Source organism: Manduca sexta, chromosome 2 (assembly GCF_014839805.1).
Source record: "Manduca sexta isolate Smith_Timp_Sample1 chromosome 2, JHU_Msex_v1.0, whole genome shotgun sequence".
Classification (NCBI taxonomy): Eukaryota; Metazoa; Arthropoda; class Insecta; order Lepidoptera; family Sphingidae; genus Manduca; species Manduca sexta.
In genome coordinates, this window is record NC_051116.1 from 2472326 (window position 1) to 2499355 (window position 27030).

The 27030-nt window shown below is 34.8% G+C and overlaps 4 protein-coding genes across 6 annotated transcripts in view; 2 read left to right on the forward strand and 2 right to left on the reverse strand.

Annotated features, from left to right (window-relative positions):
- Nucleotides 1-185: 185 nt before the first annotated feature.
- On the reverse strand, nt 186-7253 carry LOC119189027 (myb/SANT-like DNA-binding domain-containing protein 4). Its single transcript, XM_037437640.1, has 5 exons — nt 6736-7253; nt 6107-6242; nt 4969-5145; nt 4456-4633; nt 186-1937 (listed from the first exon to the last, which is right to left on the reverse strand). Exons 1-5 carry the CDS (start codon nt 6795-6797, stop codon nt 1525-1527), a joined length of 966 nt encoding a protein of 321 aa, XP_037293537.1. The 5' UTR covers nt 6798-7253; the 3' UTR covers nt 186-1524.
- A 58-nt stretch (nt 7254-7311) lies between these two features.
- Nucleotides 7312-11852, forward strand: LOC115452739. 2 transcript variants are annotated; one of them, XR_005112218.1, is made up of 4 exons: nt 7312-7724; nt 8209-9575; nt 10609-10824; nt 11569-11839. XR_005112218.1 is itself a non-coding variant. In XM_037437647.1 (4 exons), exons 2-4 carry the CDS (start codon nt 9534-9536, stop codon nt 11824-11826), a joined length of 516 nt encoding a protein of 171 aa, XP_037293544.1. In that variant the 5' UTR covers nt 7316-7724; nt 8209-9533; the 3' UTR covers nt 11827-11852. The 2 variants fall into 2 exon arrangements, 1 of the variants encoding a protein (XP_037293544.1); XM_037437647.1 differs by having other exon boundaries at nt 7316-7724; nt 11569-11852.
- A 2026-nt stretch (nt 11853-13878) lies between these two features.
- On the forward strand, nt 13879-15859 carry LOC115452735. Its single transcript, XM_030181334.2, has 3 exons — nt 13879-14066; nt 14498-14731; nt 15277-15859. Exons 1-3 carry the CDS (start codon nt 14022-14024, stop codon nt 15565-15567), a joined length of 570 nt encoding a protein of 189 aa, XP_030037194.1. The 5' UTR covers nt 13879-14021; the 3' UTR covers nt 15568-15859.
- A 199-nt stretch (nt 15860-16058) lies between these two features.
- LOC115452740 overlaps nt 16059-27030 on the reverse strand; it is a 63406-nt gene continuing 52434 nt past the window's right edge. For both annotated transcript variants that reach the window (XM_037438059.1, XM_037438061.1), the window contains exons 3-5: nt 25349-25490; nt 23897-24087; nt 16059-20906 (exon numbers count right to left, since the gene is read on the reverse strand). In XM_037438059.1, the coding sequence (XP_037293956.1) occupies nt 17040-20906; nt 23897-24087; nt 25349-25490 (4200 nt within the window). In that variant the 3' untranslated portion in view covers nt 16059-17039. The remainder of the gene's footprint in view (nt 20907-23896; nt 24088-25348; nt 25491-27030) is intronic.

Below are 27030 nucleotides of genomic sequence, written 5' to 3' on the forward strand. Positions count from 1 at the left end.
TAAGCGATATTTCTTTACGAAAAATTTAACTAGGTTAAAAAAACAGCAAAAGGTGCTGGTTTTAAATACGTATGAAACTTATTGTCGCACAAAAATGTCGCTTAAGCCTTTCACCCGTAGATATCAAAACGAAATGTTTCATGTGAACAAAACGGGGTTCGAATATAGGAAATAATAAAACAGGCTTTTCTTTCAAAATAATGTATTCATGAGGAACTTAATACATGTTTAACCATTTAACAGTAAGTACTCAAAACATGAGCAGACGTAAATATAAAAAAATAATTGTCCAATGTATTTATAAAGGGCTCGTATCAAAACGGCGTGTACCTACACATAGTAAACCATTTGAGAATTCTATCAAAAATATATCGTACACAAAACTTTTGCCTTAGTCTCTTTATAAATATTACAATTAACCTTATATCATATAGTTTAGATTCTACTTACATTTTTATTTTTTCTGTAAAACTGCATTCAATCCTATTTGTGTTAAAAATACTTTCATTACATACAAATTAAACACTAACCCCCTTATTCATAGACGTTTTTTATCTAAGGACGGAGTAAAGCTGTGATAACAAGTCTGTTTCTCAGTGCTGACGTCATGGCAGCCTTCGCAGCGCGTACCCATAGGGCCGTTGTGATTCGCTAATAATGATATACAACAATAGAAACAGACTTGTAGCCACAGCTTTACTTCGTCCTTAGATAAAAAAGTCTATGAATAAGGGGGTAAAAATATACATAAAAATAATAAAATACCATGGCAGTCTTATCCCTTTCAGTCAACAGCCTAATGACACATTCGAACTTGAGGATTTCTAATAATAGTCTATTATAAAAACATAATACTAAAAAAGGAAAAAATAAAATTTTTACACATTGTAAATTAATAGAAATATGAACAATTTTGGAGACACACAAAAAATACTGTTTTTAGCAGAAAGGCAATTGATATAGTATTTTAAAAACTGTTGGCCTAAAAAATAATCCGCAATTATTAATTAGCAATTATTAATGTTGAAGTGTTAATATATTTACTTTTTTATATAATTATTGTCCTATGCGTAACAATAAGCTGGTGAAATATCATTTAAAAATAGTGTTTATATGGTTTTTAGATAATATTATATTAAAATGAAAATAATAAAAACATATAATATCCATACATAATAACATTAAAACAAAGTTCTCATTAATAAAAGTGTAACAATACCTGTGCATAAATGCTTTACAAGAAAGCATTACAGAATAAGAATGGTTCAGCAGGTCAGTCACTAAATAATTTACAAAATTAACCTTGTTTATTTCTAATAATAGTATGAGCCCTATATTATATACTGTCCCATTGGTGCACAGACCTCCTCTACTATCGAGAGGGATTAGGCCTTAGTCCACCACGCTGTAGTGCGAATTGGGTTGGCTAGGATTGACTTCACACACCCTCAAAATTCCTATTGAGAACTTCTCGGGTATGCAGGTATCCTAACGATATTTATATACTAATAATTTCTTTGTTATCTAAGTTTTGTCATGACTGGCGACTTCACAGAGTGATGCCATTCGTGATTGAAGTGCTGCAATAGATATACTTAATTCTTTAATACTTTCTTTTAAATCATTTAAGCCTGTATTAGTATCCCGTTGTATTCGGACCCGTTCTTCTTCAATCCGAAGCCTTTCTGCTTCTACCCGAGCCCGCTCTCTCTCCACTTCCACGCGTGTTGCGTCTATTTGTAGGCGCTGGGCTTCGATACCGGATTGATTTGCATGCAATTCAAATAAACGTGCATCCCTTTCGCGTTCTAATTGCAAACGATCTTTTTCCATATCCACCAATTTACTAATGACCCTTTCAAAAGGTGTTTGCTTTCTTCCGCGTCGTTTAAGACGGGAGCGGCGTGGATTTAACACGCAGGATGTAGATCTTGCAGCTAAAAAAGATTACTTATTATCAATAATCAAAGTAAAAAGTATTTTATGTAATAGTTTGTGTTGACTATACAGTAATATGGAAATAGAAACACAGCTGCCTTGTAGACATTAAAAAAAATATCTTAAAGTCTACGAGTTAAATTACTTATTGAATTAAACGACATTTTTTGCGATACTAAGGCTGGCTTGCACAACGACTTGCTAAAGATGTCTAGCGCTAAACACATTTTATAACTGGACTGTCACTATCTTTTATTAAGAGTTGACGAAAACAGCAATATTAATAAAACACATTTAGCGTTATTCATATTTAATGATAAGTAGTGCAAGCCAGCTTAGTTTAATACAAATTCAAAATCAACATCTTTTTCTATCTTTTTTGAATCTAGTTAAATTTTTTCGAAAAAATGTCGCTTGAGTCAATTAGCCTTTTATCCCTCGAAGTGCATTTTGCATCCCTTAACCACTCCACCATGTGGCCACTTGTCAAGCACTATGAGAGACACTTATCTTTAAATTTTAAAGGGATTTGTTCGATAAAAAACACACCTTTACAGTGTGTTAACCTAATAAAGAAATTTCAAAATAAGTCAAATAGGTACTCTTTTTTTAGAGCTCTTGCCCTTCCCGTGACCACTTTGTAGCTAGCGTGAGAAACTTAATATCGACGATTGAAAAGCTAAATGACTTAAGCGATTTATTTTTTCAAAAAATTTCTAATTAGTTTAAAAAAAAAAACTAAGAAAAAGGGTTGATTTTAAATATTTATGAAAAAGTGTGTCTTAGTGTCGCAAAAAAATGTCGCTTAAGTAAATTAGCCTTTCAATAGTCGATATAATGAATAAGCAGACATATTATAATAATTATAAATAATAGTGCAACTACTAAAATACCTAGTCAGGGATTGTGAACCAAAGGCACGGCAAAATAATTCGGGAACGTGAATAATAGGTCAAACATTGTACATGAATGTGGATGGAAGAGCCGGTAGGGGTCGACCGCACCGAACCTTCGAATGTCAGATATCTGACATTCTCAGTAAAGGCCAGGTCAAAAGTACCCGGAACCGGAGGGAATGCATGAAAGGATTAATGAAGGTTGAGGAAGCGCGAGAAGTATGCCAGGACCGTGCAAAGTGGCAATCTATAGTCTCTGCCTACACCTATGGGATAAAGGCGTGATACTATGTATGTACATTGTACATCTATACTATTATATAAAGCTGAAGAGTTTGTTTGTTTGTTTGTTTGAACGCGCTAATCTCAGGAACTACCAGTCCAAATTGAAAAATTCTTTTTGCGTTGGATAGCCCTTTGTTCGTGGGGTGCTATAGGCTATATATCATCACGCTATACCCAATAGGAGCGGGGCAGTAATGGCTAATCTCAGGAACTACCGGTCCAAACTGAAAAATTCTTTTTGTATTGGATAGGCCTTTGTTCGTGGAGTGCTATAGGCTATATATCATCACGCTATGACCAATAGGAGCGGAGCAGTAATGACTAATCTCAGGAACTACCGGTTCGAACTGAAAGATTCTTTTTGTGTTGGATAGCACTTTGTTCCTGGAGTGCTATAAGCTATATATCATCACGCTATGACTAATAGGAGCGGAGCAGTAATGGCTAATCTCAGGAACTACCGTGTTTGAACTGAAAAAATCTTTTTGTGTTGGATAGCCCTTTGTTCCTGGAGTGCTATAGGCTATATATCATCACGCTATGACCAATCGGAGCGGAGCAGTAATGAAACATGTTGGAAAAACGGGGAAAAATTATTAGTTTTGAGAGCTTCCGTTGCGTGCGCTGCGTAAACGGTTAAAGTTATGCAACAATGATGTATGACGGGATTATTCCTCTTAAAAAGTTCTAAAAAATATATTATAAAACAAAAGTCCCCCGCTGCATCTGTCTGCCTGAACGTGTTAAACTCAAAAACTACTCAACGTATTAAGATGAAATTTGGTATGGAGACAGTTTGAGAGGCTCCCGGGAAACTACTACTTTTATAACGGAAAACTTTAGCCTGAAAAACTTTATAACGCGGGCGGAGCCGCGGGCAAAAGCTAGTGTATTATAAAAAAAAGAAAAAAATAGTTGGGTCAAAAAAATCTCTAAAAAGGGGCACTTGGATAATTAAAACCGGTCCAGGATGGCACGTAACAGGCCATATTTTTGTTGTTTTTTATAAATAATGGCACGGCTAATGACCATTAAAGGCTCGCCATTCGGGACCTAGGCATTATCAGTGTGCAGGTGTTGTAATAACTGTAAATTTAAAACCTCCAAAATCCTAAAAAAAAAAACAAAGTTGTATAATTGTAAAATATGGGTAGATATTGAAACTTTGACTTTGCGGATGACCAACACCTCAGTCCCCCGTGATAACGAAGGCTGTAAAGTCTTCGAAATCAAAAAACCGCAATAAAATACAAAAAATAGTTTAATTTTAATGTTAGAACTATTTATTTATATCTGTCTTTAGATGATTTTATTTATTGAAATCCCATATGATTACCTTTTAGTGAAGGTCCTACTGGATTGGTGATGGTTGACCGCTGTGGTGTGGCAGGTGTTTCGGCAGTGGAGGCCGCTAGTGTATAATTAGCATGGTCTTCGACTAATGATGGTGGCAATATTAAGTCAATTTGTGGGGAAGGCACAGTAACTAATGCTGGTGATGATGGCATTGTAATCTAAAGAAAAATAAATCATTATCATATTGTTTTTATTGCTTTGTATGACGAGACGAGCTTGCCAATCACCTGACGGTAAGCGATACGACCGCCAATAGACAGTAGAAACACCATCCAACATTTTGAATTACAAAGTATTGTTTGGTATACCACTGCACTCGCTATCCTGAGACATGAGATGTTAAGCATTATGTCCAGTAGTTACACTGGCTACAACACCCTTCAAACAACACAACAGTAACTACACTGCTGCTTGTTTTGTATGGATTACTTAAATTGTACATATTTAAGACTGATTGTCATCAGTGGAATACTTGTAAAATAAACACACTAACTCCAGAACCTGCTTCCTGTAATGTTTGATGTCCTGTAATTGAGGTAATTATGGCCATAATCCTCTTCTCATGAGGATTTAAAGATTTCACCCGAGCAGGCCTGCCACCTGTGCCATGCACAGCTCGATTAATTATTGATGCCTTCTTTTTTGTCTTTGTCTTCCAATCAGACCACACCTGGAATGCAAAAAGCGTAATACATATATGCAATTATATTAGAAAATCATATAAGTTGTATGGACAAGATCACTGCAATAAGATTGATTATTATTATAGCTATACAAAATAAGCAATAAGCGGCGATAGTCTTACTGGTTGTGGAATGGACTGCCGAGGCAAATATCCACAGGTTTAAAACCCTAGGGCACACACTTCCGACTTATCTAAAATGATGTGTGTATTCTTTGTGATTTATTGCTTGCTTTAATACTGAAGGAAAACTTAGAGAGGAAACCTGCATAACTGAGAAGTTTTCTATAGGAATTTTGAGGGTATGTGAAGATTACCAATCTGCATTAGGCCAGCATGGTGGACTAGGGCCTAATCCCTCTCAATAGTAGAGGCCCGTGCCCATCAGTGGAACAGTATATAATACAGGGCTGATATTATTATATAATATAATATATACAAAATAAATATGTTTATGTGATTTTTTTTTTACATAAGTGTGGTAAAATAAAGAGTTATCATGTATCTTTATAAAATATCCCATCCATAATATGATTTTTATGATTTTAATATCAGCCCTGTATGTCCCACTAAAGGGCACAGGCCTCCCCTAATACTTCAAAATCATAGTAAGAGCCAGTGCATATATGGCGGAGCACAGTGCAGATAATTTTTTACTGTCAAACTATAATCAATATTGTGTTCATTGGAATAATATTCGAAATCAATTAACATAAAAATAAATTGCATTACTTTGAATATTGTTGAAATAATCATTTAGGATTATCATTTATCAACAATAAATTGAATTATATTGTTATGTCATTTGATTTTGAATATTATTTCAATTACGACAATGTCTATAGTAGTTTGACAGTAAATAATTCTCAGTGCTGCACTATGGTATATTTTTAATTTATCCATAATGAAATTGCGGGTTATGGGGTATAATTCAAATATTATTACATACCCTCTTCCATTTTTCAGCTGTTTTGTTCACACCACTTCCACCTGCAGAGTTCAACAATTCAGCCAACTCATCCCACAACCGCTCTCCTCTTACTCTTCCTTGGTGGCCAGGTAGTGGCCTTGAGAGATCCCCATGTCTAAAAATATATTTCTGTTAAGGTATCTATACAATTTATTTTTGAATTTAAAATATATTTTTGTCGCAATTATTATTAAAATACTTAATTGTAATGCATTTGTAATAATAATATTAAGGTACACAATGTTCATATTAGCACACCCTTTAGTCACACACACACATTTTACTAGTTAGGTTGCATGTATATGATATGGAAATGCCAATGAATGTCAACTCGGTATTCAAACCTGAGACCCTAGCGCAGTAGTCATACCAATATGCATTATAAATAAGTTTTTTAATAGTACCTAATTGTGATAAAAGTATATTTTAAATATTAATTATTTAAATTATTTTCAATATGATTAAAACCAATTAATTAAGTACTTATGCAGCTCAGTGTGTAAATTAAATGGGGTATATTTATTTGGTACATTTCATCAATGCAAATACGTACTTAAAACAAATTAAGATTACAAGAAAATAGTATTCGTACATTATAATAAACCTACCTTTCCATAAAATCTAACATTATAGAAAATTGTTCCGGGCTTGCACGTACTCGAGATTCCATTTTAAGTGATAAATGATAACTAATTTAAAAAAAATAATTTGAAATCTTCGAAACACTGCAGACGTTTCAATTTACGCGCACAAAAGTTCACAAAACACTTCACATTGAAAACCTAACGTCGAATTTTAACGCAGTTATAAGCTCACGCTATACCATTATACAGATTATAGACAAACTTATAAAATTGCTTGCGTTGAAGCATGTAACAATGCGAAATAGACGTCTGGCGTGTAGAAGATACTTTTTGCTTTCAACTTTTTCTAACGATTTCGAAGTCACGCCAATGTTTAAACGTTAGCGTTTGACGACTTTGTCGTTAACGTGTACGGTTAACGCCACGATTGGCTGTGCCTAGGTTTATTGCTCAGATCAATAACAAGCAAACTAGTTTATTGGTCTCTGATCTAGACAATCTAGACTCCTTGTCGTCCTTTTATGAAATTCCGCGAAATGCAATTTTATGACACTTGACAGGCTAATAATTTATAAGCTATAGCTTCTAATGTAGTCTGTGACTGATAGATGACAATCATATAATCTGTGCCATGAAAAAAAAATACAGAAAATAACAAGGTGTTTTGTTTTGCAACCTATATTTTGACTGAATTTTGTAATTTTCTCTCAAGTTTTATTTTGAAACTACTATTAAATACGATATTACATTATCATACGTTACATTTTCATTAAATTCATTATCTTCATTTTGAAGTAGACAGAAGTAAAAGTTCTATGTTATAAAACTTACATCGTAGCAATGGTTTGTGAAAAATGCGAGAAAAAACTGGGCCGAGTAATCACACCAGACCCTTGGAAAGCCGGCGCGAGGAATACAGTTGAATCTGGCGGGCGCAAAGTTGGCGAAAATAAAGCGCTGACAGCAAAAAAAGGTCGATTTAACCCATACACATCCAAATTTCAAGAGTGTAGGTTAGTATTTAGACTATAAACTCTATTTATTATAAGGAGCTCAGTTTGTAACAGATTTTCTATTCCATGGCATGAAAATAGGAATGTTAGCTGTATTATATCTGAGTATTAGTGTAAGCATATGTACGTTAACTCACTGAAAGCTAGATATGCTATTATCGTCATAATATGAATACGATAGTTCATCAGTGAGTTGATAGTTGGTTATTCTTAAGTTAAAACATAAACGGGCCAGTTAACTTAAGTAAAGACGGGCCATGTCTTCATTAAGTATAAGCTACTTGTTAAAATAAAAAACAGTTGTTATTTTATTCCCCAAAAGGTCTTTTACATAGTTTAAATCCACAACCAAATACTGTTAACATAGTAAAATATATTTTTCTTAAGCAAAAATTATGAAAACACTAGGAAATACAATAAAACAACATACATTATTTGTACTATTGTATATTAAAAAAATTGATTGATAATATCTTAATTTCAGAATATGCAGAACCAAAGTACACCAAGTGGGCTCTCACTACTGCCAGGCGTGTGCTTACAAGAAGGGAATCTGTGCAATGTGCGGAAAAAAAATATTAGATACTAAGAATTACAGGCAAAGCTCTACTTAGAGTAATTATTTAAATAATATTAATATTCTGTGGGCTAGGCATGAGTTGTTAAAACTTAATTTATACTGTTGAGAATAATGCAAAGGAAATGGACATAGGTTTACATTTTAGTTTTTATATGTTACCAAAATAGAGGTCATTGATTAACTTTGTATTGTAAAGTTAGTGTCCTCAAATGTAAAACAATTAACTTATTTTGGCATATCATGCACAATGGCCAACTTGCTGCAGGCTAAGAGAGGAAAAAGCAGCTCCTCAACATAGAACATAGTTATGTATGGTGTTACTAGTTAACACAATGGTATCACTCACATATTCTTAGTCAGAATCGCTGACAAGTTTCTAACTTAAGTCATCTTCATGGGCGAGTGCTGAAGGATGTAGAGTAGCCGAGGCCTTTCAATCACAAGATTATGTGAGTGAAACTGTTGTGTTATCTAGTATTATTTTTTATTACTTTGAATGACGAGATGAGCTTACCGTGCGCCTGATGGCAAGCAATATGACTGTCCATAAACAGTAGAAACACCATCCTATGATAATTTAATATGTCTTGTGTAACTTTTAATATTATTACTTATATTTGTTGTGATTTCGAGGTTAATAATTTTAGTAAACTTAAGTAGAAATGTTTGATTATTGTTAGAATTAATGCAATAACTGTCTTATAGAATTGTATCAAATGAATAGAAAAAAGTGTGTTCATAACACTTGATAATTACTTATTACACTGTCTTTTATATCCATTTGATTTACAGTCCTTTCACACTCCTTAGTAGCAAAGAAACAATGTTATGGTCAGAGGAGCCTTATTTAATCTATGGAGGCTAACAATCTTCTTACAATTATGGACATTTTAAGTCAGCTTTGATAGCTGTATAGGTAAATAAGGGATTTTTTTACTCTTTTACTTATAATATATTAAAGCTACCCTTCAAGTAAAGTGCTCATAGTTGTAAAAAGCTAGATAAGCCCCCATAGACGTAATGGGCACTCTGAGTCTATAATATCTGACCGACTTGCTAACAAGAGATTTACTAAAGCCATTATCAATTTATAGTACCTATAGTGACGTTTTTATATTCTTTTCCATTAATTTTTCAATTAAAACCACCACACACGCCTGATAACAACATTTGTTGTACAACAATATTGTTTACGTCAAAACATAGAAAAATTATTTTGAACATGTGAAATGTCAGTGATATTAGTTCTATATAGTTTCATGTCATTTACTGTGAGTATAATGTATTATAATCAATATAAAGGATATCTGGTAAATGTACTGGATACTGAATATTTCATACATTTTATTAGAAATGTGCCAATTGGTAGTTTTCATAATCAGTGACCAACTAAGTTGTTTTGCATTTTTTTATTTATAATTGACTCTAATTTTTATATCTGATTTTAAAACAAGTGACTGAAGATTTTAATAATTTCTAATTCTTGACGGTCTCCAAGAGCAAAATCTCATCTGCAAAATACTCTAGTTACAGTATGAAGGTTTTAAGTTAATTAGTATAAATATCAATTACTTACCTCAAAAAAGAAATTGAATTCATTTTAGATAACTATTAAATTTTGACAACAATTAATAGTTTTGAAATGAGTAATTGATATTTATATGCAATTAGAGTATTTTATAGATGAGATTTTGTTCTTGGGGATCGTTGATATTTCCCTTCTGTTAAATGTCAACATGGTAAAACAAGCAAATGGATCACTAATGGTTTAGTATATAGACTTGTAGATAGTTGCAGTAATATTGTATGAGATACATTGTATAGTATATGGTTATATGTATTCTGTATGATATTAATTATATTGTTTGGAAATATGTCGAAACATTTTAATGTATTTACTAAAATACACTATACAATTATAAATCCTTTGTACAATACTCTTTAAAAATTATATTACAGATATTTATGTCAATAATGTTGCTTTTATTATTTTTGTATTTGAATGTTGTAGGCAAATTGTTCAGGAATAATTTACGCTAGTTAGCTAAATATTTCCTTCTGGTAATTAGAGAAAAAAATCTATGAAGTTACCTAGAATTTAACATAAAATAGAACTTCAAAATTATGCATACATATGTATGTATTTATTGAGATTGGTTTGGAACTTTACACTAATAGTCAAACATAATTTTGGTCCTTCGAGCCATTTTGCGCGCGTTTTGACTAATGTTTAACTAGAATACTATAATATTTTTTTGTAACCATTCTAATTTGTTTTGTACCATAATAATAAATTACTTTTAGGTACTTACAGCTTCGTATAACATTTATTCACGTAAAAAAGATGGCGGAAATCCATACTCATCTCTACTGTATGATATAGTGAAAAAGAATGAGAATAGAGTGAATGATTTGAAGAAGACCATGCAGTTGCAAGATTACATCGTCAGTAGAGGCCATTCGCTCCCCGGCGATGACTATGAAAGGGATGATTATGACGACGAGCCTTATATTTCTGGAGTAAGTAGTAATAGAAAAAAGCAACACAAGAGTTTCTTGCCCGTTCTTCTCTGGTGAGAACTGCTTTCCGAACTGGTGGTAGAGTTAATATTGACGGAATCTAAATAATGTATAACATTTTGCGGATTCAAATAAATCATTTCATTTCAATACGGAAAATATCAAAATCAATTTATTTGCTTAATATATACTTAGATTATAATATTAGATAAATTCAATATTATGCAACCTGTCTCATGGTATTGAAAATGATATATATCGAAATGAAATTATTTTTCGGATATTATCTCAGTTTTTTATATTCAAAGTCAACGTCAGGGCGTAGGTAGAGTTGTTAGTGTACAGTGTACACGGTATAAGGAAGACTACTACAATAAGGCCCTGGGTTCGAATCCCGGGTCGGCCAAAATAATTCAGATTGGGTTTATCCATCTTTAAAAGTTACTCAGTCGTAACTGGGAGTCAGGAAGTTGGCGATGTGATACCCCTGTGCCGCGTAAAGCCGTTGTTCTTGCGCCTGATCTCTCTCTGATCATGTCGGATTGCCGTCTCACCGGACTGTGAGAGTGAAGGTACAGAGTGCACGTGTGTATTGTGCACACACTTGTGCACTACAATATCTTCTGCTTACTTGATTGATCTTCGTTGAGATTGGCCGCCGTGGCCAAAATTCGGTTAAGCCTTACGAAGAAATCAAAAGCTGCACTAGATAAAGATAATTTGTAGCACAATCTATATTTTTAGCATAAATACGGCATACGAAGATTCGACGGCCTTACCGACGAAAGTAAACTAGAAGATTCGAGAAGGAATTGGATGGGACCCTGTGTCAAAAAAGCTGCTAGAATTTGCAGGACAGCATGCATTAACGCAGCAAAAGATGTTTGTACAACTTATTCTTGCAGTAGTAGAGTGAAGAGAAGATTTAGGAAGGAATGTCGACGAAACTGCAACTCGGAGTTCGAAGTTAACAAGTATTATAGTGATTATGATTCTGATTAAATATTTATTTCGATTTTTTGTTTCAATTTTGTTGTTATTGCTGAGGTCACAGGACCGTATTCCGTCTACACAGGCAAATCCATATTTTTTGCAATTACGCGCGTTCTAATCGGTTTGAATGCACGATCAATCTGGGGATATGAATGAAGATCGGTTATTAATTTTAGCCTTATGAGATCTCATTACCTAAGATCTCATTTTATATTTCACCAATTATAATAATAATGATTGTATAAGATGTTTAACCCTCAAATCGGTAAACTTGATAGTAAGTATATGGATACTGCCTCGGTGGTATACTTCTAGGTAATGCATACGCGGTACGACTACGACTATGGCGTTGAGAAGTCAGGAAGTTGCTGTTGTAAGAACCTTGTGCTTCGGAAAGCACGTAAAGCCGTTGGTCCTGCGCCCGAACTCTCCGGTCATGTCGGATTCCCGTCTTATCGGACTATGAGAGTGAAGGAACAGAGTGCTTGTGTATTGCGCACACACTTGTGCACTATAATATGTCCTGCGTACCTAGCTGAACTCTGATGAGATCGATGACGGCAAACCGAAATTTGGCTATTAGGGATTTATTTATACAGATAATCACTAACATATAATTTATACAGTGAATCACTAACAGAAAGCAGTAGCATAATTTAGTTAAATTTCTGCCTAAGAATTCCCTTGAAGTATAAGCATATTTCAATAAATTTATTTTTGAAGTCACACGAGTTATTTTCAAATGAACTACATTGGTAATTGACAGGGCTATTATTCAAGAGAATATGATAAAAAATTCAAACCTTTATATTATTATGTTTTTGAGTTATCATAAGATATGTACAAGAAGTACGTATGTCACAGACTTTCTATGGTGACGACTCCCAGAAAAAAGCGTGAATTTATGCAATTCTATTTCGTTCTGGTCATATTAGAATCTGGTTCAAATAGCGGGTTGAATGTATGACGACTACTATTCCATTACGTCACTTATGACAAATGCATTACGATAAAAATCGTAATTAGCTTCGTAATTATAATCTAAAACCTTCACTGTGTAATCTTGGAATTGACAATTGAACCCATAACCGTAAAGGTCAGCGCACATAACAAGTCTATATTGTTTGTAGCGCCAAATAAGTAGAGTTGCAACTAGGTATGCGATTTGCTGAATTAGACTCATGGCAAGATTTTCGTGCGACAATTTCCATTTGACAGGCATATTGTGTATGTTGTACATGTCGAAAAACAAACTTTAGATTTCTCAATTTAAAAGACAAAAACAAATTTTGAAGTTTCATTGGACGAATGTACGAATCGACGCTAGATCGGATCGATTATTATAATATGTAGTGATTAATGATTAAATAAAGTATACTAATGATTTCTTATGTTTACGCGAATGTTAGACATTGAAATTAAACTAATTTTCGGATTCTATCGCGGTGCTAGTATTTTATTTTCTCCCGACGTTTCGAAGACTTTGCAGCCTTCATGGTCATGGTCATGGTCGTCATGGTCGGGGGGGACTGAGGTGTGTGACACCTCAGTCCCCCCCGTGACCATGAAGGCTGCAAAGTCTTCGAAACGTCGGGAGAAAATAAAATACTAGCACCGCGATAGATTCCGAAAATTAGTTTAATTTTAAAGTATACTAATTGTGGCATTACTATTCATAAGCAGTGAAACCTACACTACTTAAACGATATTCTTATACAAGAATCGATAAACAAATCAATATGTATTCGGCTTAATAAGGGGGAGATCAGACTAGCGTTTGTCGAGAGTAGCTACGTTTTAACGTCGGGTGCCACAATAAAAATCGTTCAGTTAAAATGTTCAGGGAATACGGACTCCCGGCAAACTGTATTTTAATCCTGACCTTATTACAACTTATCAGAATACAATTTGTAATTCTTTCCCCTATAGCGTGATGACGTTACATTTTCAATTGACAGCACCATTTGTTAGCGGACTGCTTACCAAAGGGACACAAGATATGCACCGCTCTGTATAGCTGTGCGCTTACTTTTACTCAACCTATATAGCTTAAATTAAACAAAAACCCACATACTATACTAAGTTACATCAAACAAAAACGGCATGCTGTAAAAGTTATATAAGTGCAATAAACCGTCACGGCTAATACGAAATATAATTGACCGGTGAAATTAATACTGTATTGTACATTTGCATAAACAACCATGTCAAAATTGGCTTTCATTTTCATTTTATTTGCGCTGTGTGCTGTGAGTATACTTGCTTTTGTTATAATTTATTTCGTGTCGTCAATAGAGTTCGATTTTATTTTATGGCGCGAATGGACTGTGTTTGTAACCAGTGGAGTTAATTTTAGCATTTTTAAATAACTAGTTTGATTTGTCTAGAATTTCTAATAAATTAGTTGCCATTAATACATTAATAGCACTATTAAACATAATGTTAACAGCTGATACTGACGATTAATCATAGATCTATAAAAAATTAGACGAGAGGCAGACTTAAAAAGTCTTATACGATAATGCGCAATAGGCGAATTGCCTATTGGATGGGACCTAACATATCTCACGAAATGTATGTATAACACCACTGCCTATCGCTGAGAAAAAAACGTTGATGATATGCACAGGTTCAAGTTATGCGCTAATAGTAAAACTAATTTATTTACCTAATATTTAAGAATGCAGAAAAGAACAAGGAGCAATCAGAGGACTTAAAAACACATAATGATAACGTGAAAAGTATTTTCGGTAGACTTTTGAAGTCGATCGTTAAAATAAATGAACAAAGGTATGACGCGATGAAGAAATTAACTAAGTTGCAGGACGGCAATGTTGCAATGGATGTTCTGAGGAAGGGCAAGCATGACTCGAAGGAAGGCCTTGGATCCGTTATGGCTTTAGTTGTTCTGGATGTAAGTATTATTAACCTTATTCATGGACCTATAAAAAAAACTACCGCCTTTTAAGTTAAATCATTTCTTTGATAAGAAGTTACCTATCAATTCATTGCTTAGGTGTAAATCAGTTATCTACAAATTCTTTGTTTGGGCGTAATTTAATTTGTTAGTGAGTAGTTAATGCGTGGTCATATTGCCTGCGCGTTACGTCCACCACTCTGAAGGTCCAACAATTTATTTATTTATATGCTTAGCCACAAAAAAAAAGAAAAATTCATAAATATCCAAAGCTAATTCTTAAGGCTTAATCAAATATGAGAATCAGCTGTCTCTCCAACTAAGCAAAAGCTTGTATCTTGAGAGACAGATAGAATTTTAAACTTATTTAGGTCACAGCCCGTTAAATTTTAGGTAGTGCATATTTTCGATTTGCAACAATTTTCTTTATAGTATCGGCGTGTTTGGACTCTGTGGTCGATATGGCAATAGGCTCATTCACTAATAAAACAAGCGACAAATAGAAATATTATGACTTAATATCACATTTTAATAAATTCCAGGAAGAAAATCCCGAGAAACCAGAAGCAAAACGACTGTCCGCAGACAAAGCTGATTCTTTCGACAATTCGGACATCAACAGTGGGGAAGAAAAAATAAAAAACCAAGTCGACCAAGAAAAACAAAATACGCTCAGAGTGTGGAAGAGTTGTCAAAAGAAGGCTGCCAAAGTATGCAGGAAGGCATGCACCGACGCATACAAGACTACCTGCTCGGAATACGCTTGTAATAGAAAAATGAAGAAAACATTAAAAAAAGAATGTAGGATTGCGTGTAAAAATAGATTTCATTAATATAGTTCATTATAAAAGCTATAAGCTTTATGCTCAGGATCGGGCAACCAAATGGAACTTTAGTCCGAAGTTGGGTTAAAACGGTAATATCTTCTAGGTAGTCCGCATAATTAAAAATACATACAAACACGCATACTTCACTGGCATACAAAATCCACTGGAGGGAACTGATCTCCACGCTATATCCTTGCTGCGCCCATGATTATAGGTATTTTTAAAACTACAAAATATTAAGGCTATAGTACTATTATAACTTGTTTTTTATGAAGAATTACATATTTACGAAAATTAATAGAGTTGCTTGTCTGTCTCGCACAAAACCGTCTTATTTATATAATATTTTACTGTACCTTTTTAGCTGCATTACATGGACTTATTATTTAAGCTGACCCACTCCGACTATAAGGTGTATAACATCGTAGCTCATGAATGGATCGATTTTGATGCGTTTTTTTTTTTGTTTAGGTGTTAGGGTAAAGGAAAGAATTGTAAACATTTTATTCGTCTTTATTTTATGATACATCAATAAAATACAATATGTATAACTGTGATTATTTGTTATTCGTATTGATGTTTAACCGTTAATTCTCAAATGTAACAATGTTAACTGTTAAATAAATATATGACAACTATATTATATTCTATGCTAAATAGATGGCCCAGAAATATTTCTGCAAACCTTATAAGAAGTTCGATTCACACTTTCATGTTTTTTTTTAAATATAAGCAGGAAGACTGGATATTTGTTTCTATCAGTAAAAGTCAATAATGTATTTTTTTCATTATATACTTACGTCATAAGTCTTTATTTATAAGTCATGTCATCTTTACAATATTGGGAATTTATAAATTGGATTTAAATGTTTTACATAAATAATATTTTATAAATAAACAAAATATTTATTGATTTAAGTACAAATATAATAAAAGTGTAAATCGAGTTGAAGTACTTAACACTTATACGAAATGGTAATACTTTTGGGACGGAATGTCAAACATCAAGAAATTATATTCAATACAAATCACATTATCTCATTTCCGTTGTAAATAATTGTGACAGATATTGCAATAGACTAATTCAACTTTCACAACCCGAAAATAACTCTTATATCAGATATAATTATATGAAATGTTTAATTTTTTATTCATTATAATTAGAAAGGCACTTTTACACATGAATATTAAGTAGACGATAACAATTTATATTCTATATAATTTTTAATTTTATTTCTGGCACTTAATGCATTTAGAATAACTATACGTCTACACTTAATATACCCATAGATATTACACAATATCCGTAATATTGCTTACAATGTATTTTTACATTTTGTAAATTAATAAAATATTTGACAAATCGATTTGAACAATCGATTGTATCGATATGTTGATAAAATATTTTTACGACTACTGGAAGCTCTAATATCGAATAAACCGACATACTGGCTGAATATTTTCTTGGTCAAAAGAGGTTACAATTTACCACCGCTAGGGCTCCTAGAACTACTCTTAATGGAAGTGATGGAAATATTTCCCGAACTACTAAACTGAGGCGGAGGGGAGCGAGGTAGTGAGAACTTCACATCCGTTAAGTTCTCTTGACTTAGCGACTTTTGTGATGTTGATATTGGTATTTTGGATGACACTCCGAAACCGTAGTTGACCACGGTTTTTTGTTTTTCTGCTTTAACCGGTATGTTGCTCGGTTTTGCGGATATCACCGGTTTTTGGCCCGCCGACTGATCAGCTGACCTTAACTGCATCTGATCGAGTTGCGAAAGCCTACGGTTCTCGAGGTCTGTGCTTGTGACTATTGTTCCCTTTGGAGATTCGTACGTCGCCGTCCTAAACTTGATGTGACTGTTCCTTGGAAGATCAAAGTCTGAGTGACGTTTCTTTGGTTCGTTTGAGCTTTGACTCGTTTTCGTTCGTTTCATAACATCTAACTGCTGTTTGGCGGAATGATATCGCTCGTTTGAGATGAAATCATTTAGTAGTTCGATGTCTAGTTCGTAAGATAGTGGCGGCTCTTCGTAAGGTGCTCTCTGTCGACTTGACACTTTATCTTTACTCAAATCGGATTTCTGTTTTGTTTTCTCAGTGCGGGGAGTCACTACCTGTATTTCTGTCACGTGGTCCTTTGGTGCTTCTTGTACTGAACTCTCTATTTGACATTGCTTTTGAACATCTGTTATCGTTGTTGGGTTTATTGAATATCTCGTTTTTGTTAGCTCCACTGCATCCTTACTGGCTGTCTCGACGTCTTCAAGATCGTGAATGATTCTTATGCCTAGTTGCGATAGTTCTTCTGGTGTTTTTTGTGACATGAAATTGGGATCGTTTTTGAGTTTCTCCATTAGAGCCTTCGCCTGTGACTCGTCCATTTCCGTAGTGTTTAGAAGAATAGTTTCTGTTCTCGTGAATGATGGTTCGTCGGTAGTGAAGTGCATGTTAGGATTTTGCCGTTTAATTTCGTCCAAAAATCTTTTATCTATCTCTTTGACATCGCCTTCTTCTAATTTCATTTCGTCTATCTCTCCAGGACTTCTCAAAATACCGAAGCTTATTTGTTCTACCTGTAACGGTGCTTCGGTTCTGGCTGTGACGTATTTTGTTGATATCTTCTCAACGTTTTGCGTAATCACTTTGTTTCCATATTCATCTTCTGCAACATTTACCGTTACGGTTTTCTGTACAGGTTCTTGGGTCATTGTTAAAGAGACATTGCCTGGTTCCATATACAATGTTCTATTCTCCCGCTCATCGTGACGTCTTCTTATTCCTTCTAATACGTCAGGTGGCATGACCCGCAATGTTGGCTCGCCAATTTCAATAGACTTTGTGTACGTCTTTCTTTTCTGTTCCTCAACAGGTTGGCCTTTCTCAGTATTCGTTATTGTAACAACATGCGTGCTTTGACTCTCTTTAGGTTCAGACCACTCTGTTGTTACAGTTTCTAATGATTTCTTATTGGATTTAAGGCTGTTAGTATTTGATCCAACTCTTATATTACTGACGAAATCATCGTAATCTCTTGATTTTTCTGTTTGTTTTAAATTAAAGTTTACAATGTCTGGTTGATGCATCGCTGATTTCAAGGAATCTGTCATTGGTGTCGGTGTTTCTTTGCTAGTAGTTGCTTCTGTTCTATGCGAAGTTTGATCAATGTGGACATTCAGTATGGGGTTCTTTGCTAACAATTTCTTCATCATATCTGATTTGGGTCTTTCTAAACTATTAACGTAAGAATTGCGAGACATTTTCAGATCGTCTGGTATGTTTGTATCGTAACTTAAAGATAACTTCTCTTCGTATTTGACAGGTGATTCGGTTTTAGTTGGTGTCGGTTGGCTTTCTTGGGTACTATCTAGAGAACTCATATTGCTACCATCGGAGGTAGATTTAGCGAAGTCCGACACGAGTTTAAAGTGTACCTTCATGTTTTCGTCCATTATTCTCTTCGCTAAATGATCAGACGTTTCATGATCGTCACTGTCTTTATACATTTCAAACTCTTTACCGTGTTTACTGTCGGGCTCATCGATTTTCTCAGAATCTACTGAACTACTAGATCCTTTAACGATGGCATCTTCTAAATTGCCAAATTCAGAGGCTTTCTTTAGTCGATTTCTTTGGAATGTATTCAAACCTTCCATAGCTGAGGTTTTTGCTATATTCAAACTTAATCTAGGTTCTTTGTGTTTGATCACGACACCTTTATCAGAGTCTATCATATCAGGTAAAATGTCCTCAGTGCCTGATTCAAAGAACGTTGATTCAACAACTGACATTGCCTTACGTTTTTTAGGCGATATGGCACTTTCATTTATTTCGGTGTCGTCGGCAGATATGTCTAAGCTTTGAGCTCTTTCCAAAGTGCCAGTAGAAGGTTTATGTGTGCGGGCTCTTAGTTCAAATCTTGACAGATCTCCTAGAGAAGCTGCCTTTCTTTCATTGTCATCTAAGACCGACGCATCATCAGAGGCAGAGTGAACCGTTTCATTTAAAGGAGAGCTATGAATGGTGATGTCACTATTGTTCAATTCAATAGTAGTAGATCCTTTTTCACTCCTGTCGCTTTGATTTAACGACACAACTGAATGTCCATCTTGGTTAGAAGACAAATTAGATTTGGAATCTTCAAAGAAATTATTGAGGGAATCGCTTTCCCTCTTAAAAGGTCTTGAAACAATATCATCGATGTCATCTTGGCTAAAATTTATTGATTCCTCAATCCGGGAAGAGCTGGAACTCTTTATTTTATTCACTTTCGGAGTTGATGTGTTTATTTGCGTAACGACAGATTTGTTTGAAGAGTACGATGAGTCGTGCAACACACTGGAATGTTGTTTCTCACTACTTAAGAAGTCATTCACGTTCTTTAATTGTTCCAATATGCTGTCATCGGTTTTATTCTTTTCTTGATCTGGTGGCGAAGGCGCTTTACCTTTCGATTTCTTTGCTGGCTTAGGACCTTCTTCTTTCTTAACTTCAACTTTTTCTTTTTCCACAATATCTGTAGAACTCTTTCTGTTACTTCGTGCGGCTTTGGCTGCGTCCATCATATGCTGAGGTAATTCTTGAGGGATACCATTTTCGTCTCTCTTTATTCCACTTGAGTTAAGGTCGTTTCTTGTAAAGCTAGTTTGCGATACTTCTGATGTTTTTGATGTATCCAAACTAGTATTAACTGAAGTGACTTCTACCTCACTCGTTTTAACTCTAGCATTTGGAATAGGTGGAGCCATTTTCTCTCGTCTCTTAGCGACGACTGGCTTTTTGACTTCTGTTTCGTTTTCATGCTTTATTTGTGTCGTGGGCGCAGGCCTTTGCGGTTCAGGCTTATCGATTTCGTCTACAGATTTCTTCTCGACAGCTACAGAGCCATTCTCAACGCTCTTCTGCCGTAAGACTCCATCATCAGGTACGTTTGGTGGGAGAACTCTTATTCCAAATTTCATAGCGCGTTTTGGATCGTAATCTTTCTTCTGTGTTTCTGCATGTTCTATAGCAGTAACCCCATTTTCTGGTTGTATAATTTGTATATCGCTTCCTGTGGAATGTCTGTTTTTGTTCCTCTCGGGTTTATTCAAATTCGCTGGAATGTCGGAATGTCTTGTTTTAACTAGCTTACTATTCTTCTCGTTTTCTCTTTCTAACGTCGTCGGAAGCCCATCTTTCTTCTCTTTCTTGTTTCTTTCGAGCGTAGAGGTTATTATCTTATCCGATATGATTTTCTTAATTCCGCCCTTGCCATGTTTTGTTTCTAATGTCGAATTGTTTGAATTTGAGGTGTTTGGCGATTTCGGTGGATGGAGCAGTTTCCCTTCTTTTTCGAGCTGAAAAAGAAAGATATTGTTTAGTTAAAATCTTAAATATATTTTTAACATAAGGCGATAAATTTACAGCATCCATATTTATGTAAGACAAGTTTCAAAGTAGTTTGTAAAATGATCATATTAACTTGTAGAGGAGTGCTATGTGTATCAATGTCGGGTGTTATTATTATTTGACCATAGAGTTATTGTCATTTCCGAGTCAGTTTCAAGACAGCCAAGTAATGGCAATGAGTATTGATATTGATACAGAAAAAGGTACTGAGAAGTTAGTTAAATGTCAAATATTTAATCCATGACACGTGGGCAATAATGACTCAACCATTCCACCGAACACGACTCAAGAATAAAACAACGCAGTTCATTCCACCCTTACATTGAGAATAACAATTATTTTCAAATATTCTCGAATAACAAACCAATACCGTCGCCTACACAAAACCAAATTCAATAGACCTATCATTTCGATTGATTTATACCAACGCGAGTATCAAAACCAATAGTTAATAAACTTCAGATTATAACCCTAAGAATCATTTCTAAAACAGTAAATATTGAACTTTATAAATTAATAAATAAGGAAGTTTTTCAAACGATACCGGTGTTCTGTTACGATGTTGTGGTGTAAGACAACGCGTGTTTGGAATACAATAATGGTACGTGGTGGAATGCTTTATTGGTTAGTTGATCATTGTACAGGGTTCAACAATAGTCAGCAAGTATGCGTGGATATTGTTTTGAATATGAATGATAGATCTCGAAGAAACGATATGTTCATTTATGATGGTAAAAATAGTATGCGGAAATGCTGTCTGCATGTTTATCTTTGAACGTTTTTGCTGTGCTAATGATAGAAGAAAGATCTAACCCTCAACCGTAATTACCCATAAAAAAATCTAAATAATATAAGTTTCACGCAAGCTACACTACTTTGTAATGCCATTAATGAACTCAATAAGCCACCACGCAAACGAGATCATGTAGTCTAAAAAACACTACTTTACCAAGTGATTAGCAAATGTCAATTTTGACAATTCTTATTTGTGTCGCTTAGATAGTTTAGAATCTAGATTTTTTACCACAATTTGCAATGTAGGAAACTGTGCCAATTATAGCGCAGACACTAAATGCATATATTTCACATTAGCTTTTACTTGTAGCTTCGTTCGAGTAAAACTTATTTTTAATATTTTTAAGGTGCATTTTTAATTGGAAAATTAATCCATTAAGTCAGGTAGCTGTCAGAAAAAGCCTCATAAAATCAGTGCGGCCGTTTTGGACATTAGCCGGATCGAAGAGATAGAAATAATGTAGATTTTAAAATCCCGTCGTTTCGAAATATTAACACAAGAGTGGAATTTAGAACCATTTAGAAAAATACTGTTCTTTTATACTACAAAGAGACATCTTAATTTTATTTAGGTATAGTTTATGCTTAAAATATGTCAAAAAAGAGCCGACTCCGTGTCGTTTTACTGTGATTGGTCGAGAGACTAACACGTGACTCACGCATTGGTCTCTCGACCAATCACAACCGTCAAAATTAACCGATATCGATGTACGAGACGCTTAAGATATAATGTATCTTGGTAGGTATTACATATGAACTATTGAATCGCAATATTATTTTTTATTTTTAACAATATGTTATTGATGATTTGATTGTGTTGTACTGTTATAACCAAAAACAATGGAAATGCTCATGGTATGTATGTAAAAAGTGGACAAGATATCTATTGAAAACAGTTTTTTCGGGACTTTGGTTTCTGTAATCCCAGTATATATAAGTATTTCTCATAATAAATATACATAACGAAATAGTTTTTACCAAATATTATTAAAAAATCTATATGATTTGTTTTTTTTTCTCTTCGAACTTCGACTTATGAGTCGCGGTTTTTGGGACATACCAAGGGAGCTGGTTTGATTTGTGTCAATTTTCACTACGAGACGTTAAGTGACGAATAGAAAAAGACAAAAACAAACACCGCCAACGTAGGCGTGACGTGGGAAAGTGAAGTACTAAAAGAAAGCCGACACTTATGTCGTTTTTGCGCGCTTTCCAAGACGCTCTAGCCGTCGAATGCGCGGATGTCACTGGCGGGGATTCATTCCTAGCAAGGCGAAGACGTATTGTGAAGGGAGGTGTAACTAATAAATCTAAGTCTACAAAGTAGATGTAGGAGACTTTCCCACCCTCACACCCTGTAAGCCAGGATCAGCAGTGGCAAGCATTTTATGACACCGAGCAGTGAAGCTCGGCAAGTCTCAGGGGAAACTAATTTGTCATTATCCCGCAACGAAATTAATCAAATAGAAAGATAGGGGTTGGAAATATTATACAGAGTAGACTGGTGAGGTAGATATAATCATCTTATGACCGATACTCTATAGTCAGACTTACAACAGATAATCCATGGCTACTAGACACGATTATGCCCATTCGAAATTGATTCTCCCGAAATACAAGATAAAGATGTTATTTGATTTTATTCATATAATGTTCGCGGCCCGGCCCGCGTGCAAAAGTTTACCCTTGATAAAAATCCCGCTTTACATTTTCCCGAGATAAAAATCAGCTTGTAGCACGCGAGGAGTAATATACCTTCTTATTAGTGCAAGAAATTTAAAATCGCTTTAGAAGTTGCTGAGAATAGCGCGTTCAAACAAACTCTACAGCTTTATATATTAATAGTATAGATAGATTACCTGTGTTACATAATACAGCTAAATCGTTATAATTTTCTGTATTACTGATGTAAAAGTGTATCTAATATATTTGCGGTTACTAATGATGACGTTGTGAGGCCTTTTATCAAATAGCGAGACTCTACCCTTTGCCGGTCACAAATACAAACATAAACACAACAACCTACAGCGAATCTTATGTCTCATTCCATAATAAAACACAGGAAAACAAAAGAAAAAAAAAGGCTTTTATGAAATTTACTTTAGCAGTTACTTTTACTGTGTACTGGGTGTTAAACACTCACTGTGCTAACATCTCCTGTAGACCCAGCCCTCTTCAGCAGCGGATGTTGGACGCCGCGCCCCGCGCCGCTCGCCCGTCCTCCCTCAATCACCTCCAACTCCACAGGATACGGAGACGCGAGGGATAGGATGCTAACGGCGTCCTCCAGCGGGGTGCCGACGAATTCTATCTTGATGCTCTTTATTCTGTCACCTGGAAGATTTAAATTCGTTTGGTTTTATTTGAACAGACTTTAGGTCATTAGCATTCAAAAACCAGTTTTAAAGTACTTCTCAAGATATATTGTACATACGTTACGAAATAGTTTCTATGAACAATACTATTTTTAGAAAAAAAAAATCTCCTTTTTTGTCTTAATTCGGTTTAACACAACGAATAAAAAAAAACAAAGATGGATAATGTTGTAATAATATTCCATAAGAATTTTCGTTACGTCCATTTATTTTGACTAATACTCTTTATAGGTTTTAGGAACGGTTTGGTCTGTGTTTAATATATTTGAAATATCCGCCAAACTTTTCCGTAGCAGGTTCACTTCCTTAACAGTGTTTCTACAATGAAGGTTCCTATGAAGGATAGAATTTTTAATGTCACTTTTAATGAACTATCTATATGCAAATCGTAGTGATTTATTGCTTCTTTGCAAGGAAAGGAATTGTTTTCGCAATACCAGCAAAGATTCGCTGAATAGGACAATAAACTAAACCAAAGCTTATAATTTTCAAAACAGAGCGTGATATTGAATCTAATATTACCACACAATGAAGTTAATGTGTCGTTTCTAAACGATGGCCCTTTGAAATGTCAATTATCTATTTCCAGTGTGACATTTTGCAATAAGTTACGGTTTGTTAGCCATGCGGGGCTGAGGGCTTGAAGAAATAAAGGTAAGAAAAAACGACATTAAAAATACATTTTACTTGGCACTCGTGTGCGCAAGTCTGTGCAAGATTGACCTATTTATAACGAGTAATAACAGGGTAAAAATTTCTGGAATGTCGCTTGAGTTGGTATTTACGTTTAAAAAAAACGACGTAGTACTTCGGTTGGAAATATTGTTAAAAACCTTGATGTAGGGCCCGATCATGGAATCTAATCCAGAACCTTCCAGTCCAAAACCGATATGGTGACTGTCTTAAGATGTCAACCTTAGTTTGACAAACTTTCATCTGATATCGCACTTGAGAGCAAAACTGAGTAGCATTCAATACAAGATGGCAATCGAAACAAAATATTTTGTTTTTATCGCGCGTTCGTAGTGAATTCATAATAAATATTGAACAAATTATTAGCCAAATAATTGATAGGTCTGCCAGCCACTTTTGAAATCTCCATTTTTTAAATTGTAAATACGTCTGCTGCTTACGCCGCTTCGCTACCGCGAGTATTTCATCCCATGATGTGATGGGGGAGAGCCTATCGCCATATTGGGCACAAATTCCAGACTCTATACCTGGTTGTAATCTGGCAGCAGCAGCAGGCCCGCTCCTCAACACTGAGTGGATGTGCACGCCCTCTCGCGCGCCGCCTCCACACCGCAGTCCTAACCCGGTGAAGTCTCGCGCCCATAGCTTTACGTGACGGATTCTTGCACGCTGAAAAAACAAGTAAATTACAAAAATGTTTTTGTTATTGACACTTTGGCTGCACGGATTATGATTCCTTTGCTTTTTTTCGTAAATTGATAATGGTAATTCAATAATATAAAATAATGCGATTAAAATATTTTGGTTTCGCAATACGGAGGTCATTCTGGTCATTCCGTTTCGTGAGATTAAAATGAATTAAATTTTATCTAAGTTTGATTCGTTTTAATAATTTAAAATTATAGCAGAGTTTTTGCAAACATCAAAACGTAGGTACCTGTAGTGCTTGAACTTGTTTTTGTAAAATGTATCTAACTAAAACTTGTGATAAAACTTTTCCTTACCTAAAATTACTGTGTTAATGATAAATAGCTGTCCAAGTTTTTTGTACCCACCTCAAGAGGTTCCAAAAACAAGTCGTTTCCGTTTTGGTATAGTCGGGCCTTAATAAAAATTATTAATGAGAAATCAAAATTACATCGAAGATGGAAAAAATTTGGCAATCCTAGGGATTATGACGAGTTTTCCCTGCTTAGAGAGAGACAACATCGCGTACAAAAACTTTGCTTTTCTCAGTTTGTAGATAGCTGGGAAAAGCTTATTAAAGTATCTCCAAAATATTTCTGGAAGTATGTCAAGTCCAAGAGAGGTGGATCTAATTATCCTCAGAAATTTACGTTTAACGACAATACCTACACAGATGGTCATAATATTTGTACAATCTATACTATTATATAAAGCTGGAGAGTTTGTTTGTTTGTTCGTTTGTTTGTTTGTTTGTTTGTTTGTTTGTTTGTTTGTTTGTTTGTTTGTTTGTTTGAACGCGCTAATCTCAGGAACTACCAGTCCAAATTGAAAAATTCTTTTTGCGTTGGATAGCCCTTTGTTCGTGGAGTGCTATAGGCTATATATCATCACGCTATACCCAATAGGAGCGGAGCAGTAATGGCTAATCTCAGGAACTACCGGTTCGAACTGAAAAAATATTTTTGTGTTGGATAGCTCTTTATTAGTGTAGTGCTATAGGCTATATATCATCACGCTATGACCAATAGGAGCGAAGCAGTAATGACTAATCTCAGGAACTACCGGTTCGAACTGAAAAATTCTTTTTGTGTTGAATAGCTCTTTATTAGTGTAGTGCTATAGGCTATATATCATCACGCTATGACCAATAGGAGCGCAGCAGTAATGAAACATGTTGTAAAAACGGAGAAAATTATTAGTTTTGAGAGCTTCCGTTGCCTGTGCTGCGTAAACGATTAAAGTTATGCAACAATGATGTATAACGGGATTATTCCACTTAAAAAGTTCTAAAAAATATATTATAAAACAAAGTCCCCCGCTGCATCTGTCTGAACGTGTTAAACTCAAAAACTACCCAACGTATTAAGATGAAATTTGGTATGGAGACAGTTTGAGACCCTGGGAAGAACATAGGCTCCCGGGAAACTACTACTTTTATAACGGAAAACTTTAGCCTGAAAAACTTTATAACGCGAGCGGAGCCGCGGGCAAAAGCTAGTATTTAATACATTCTTTAAAAGTG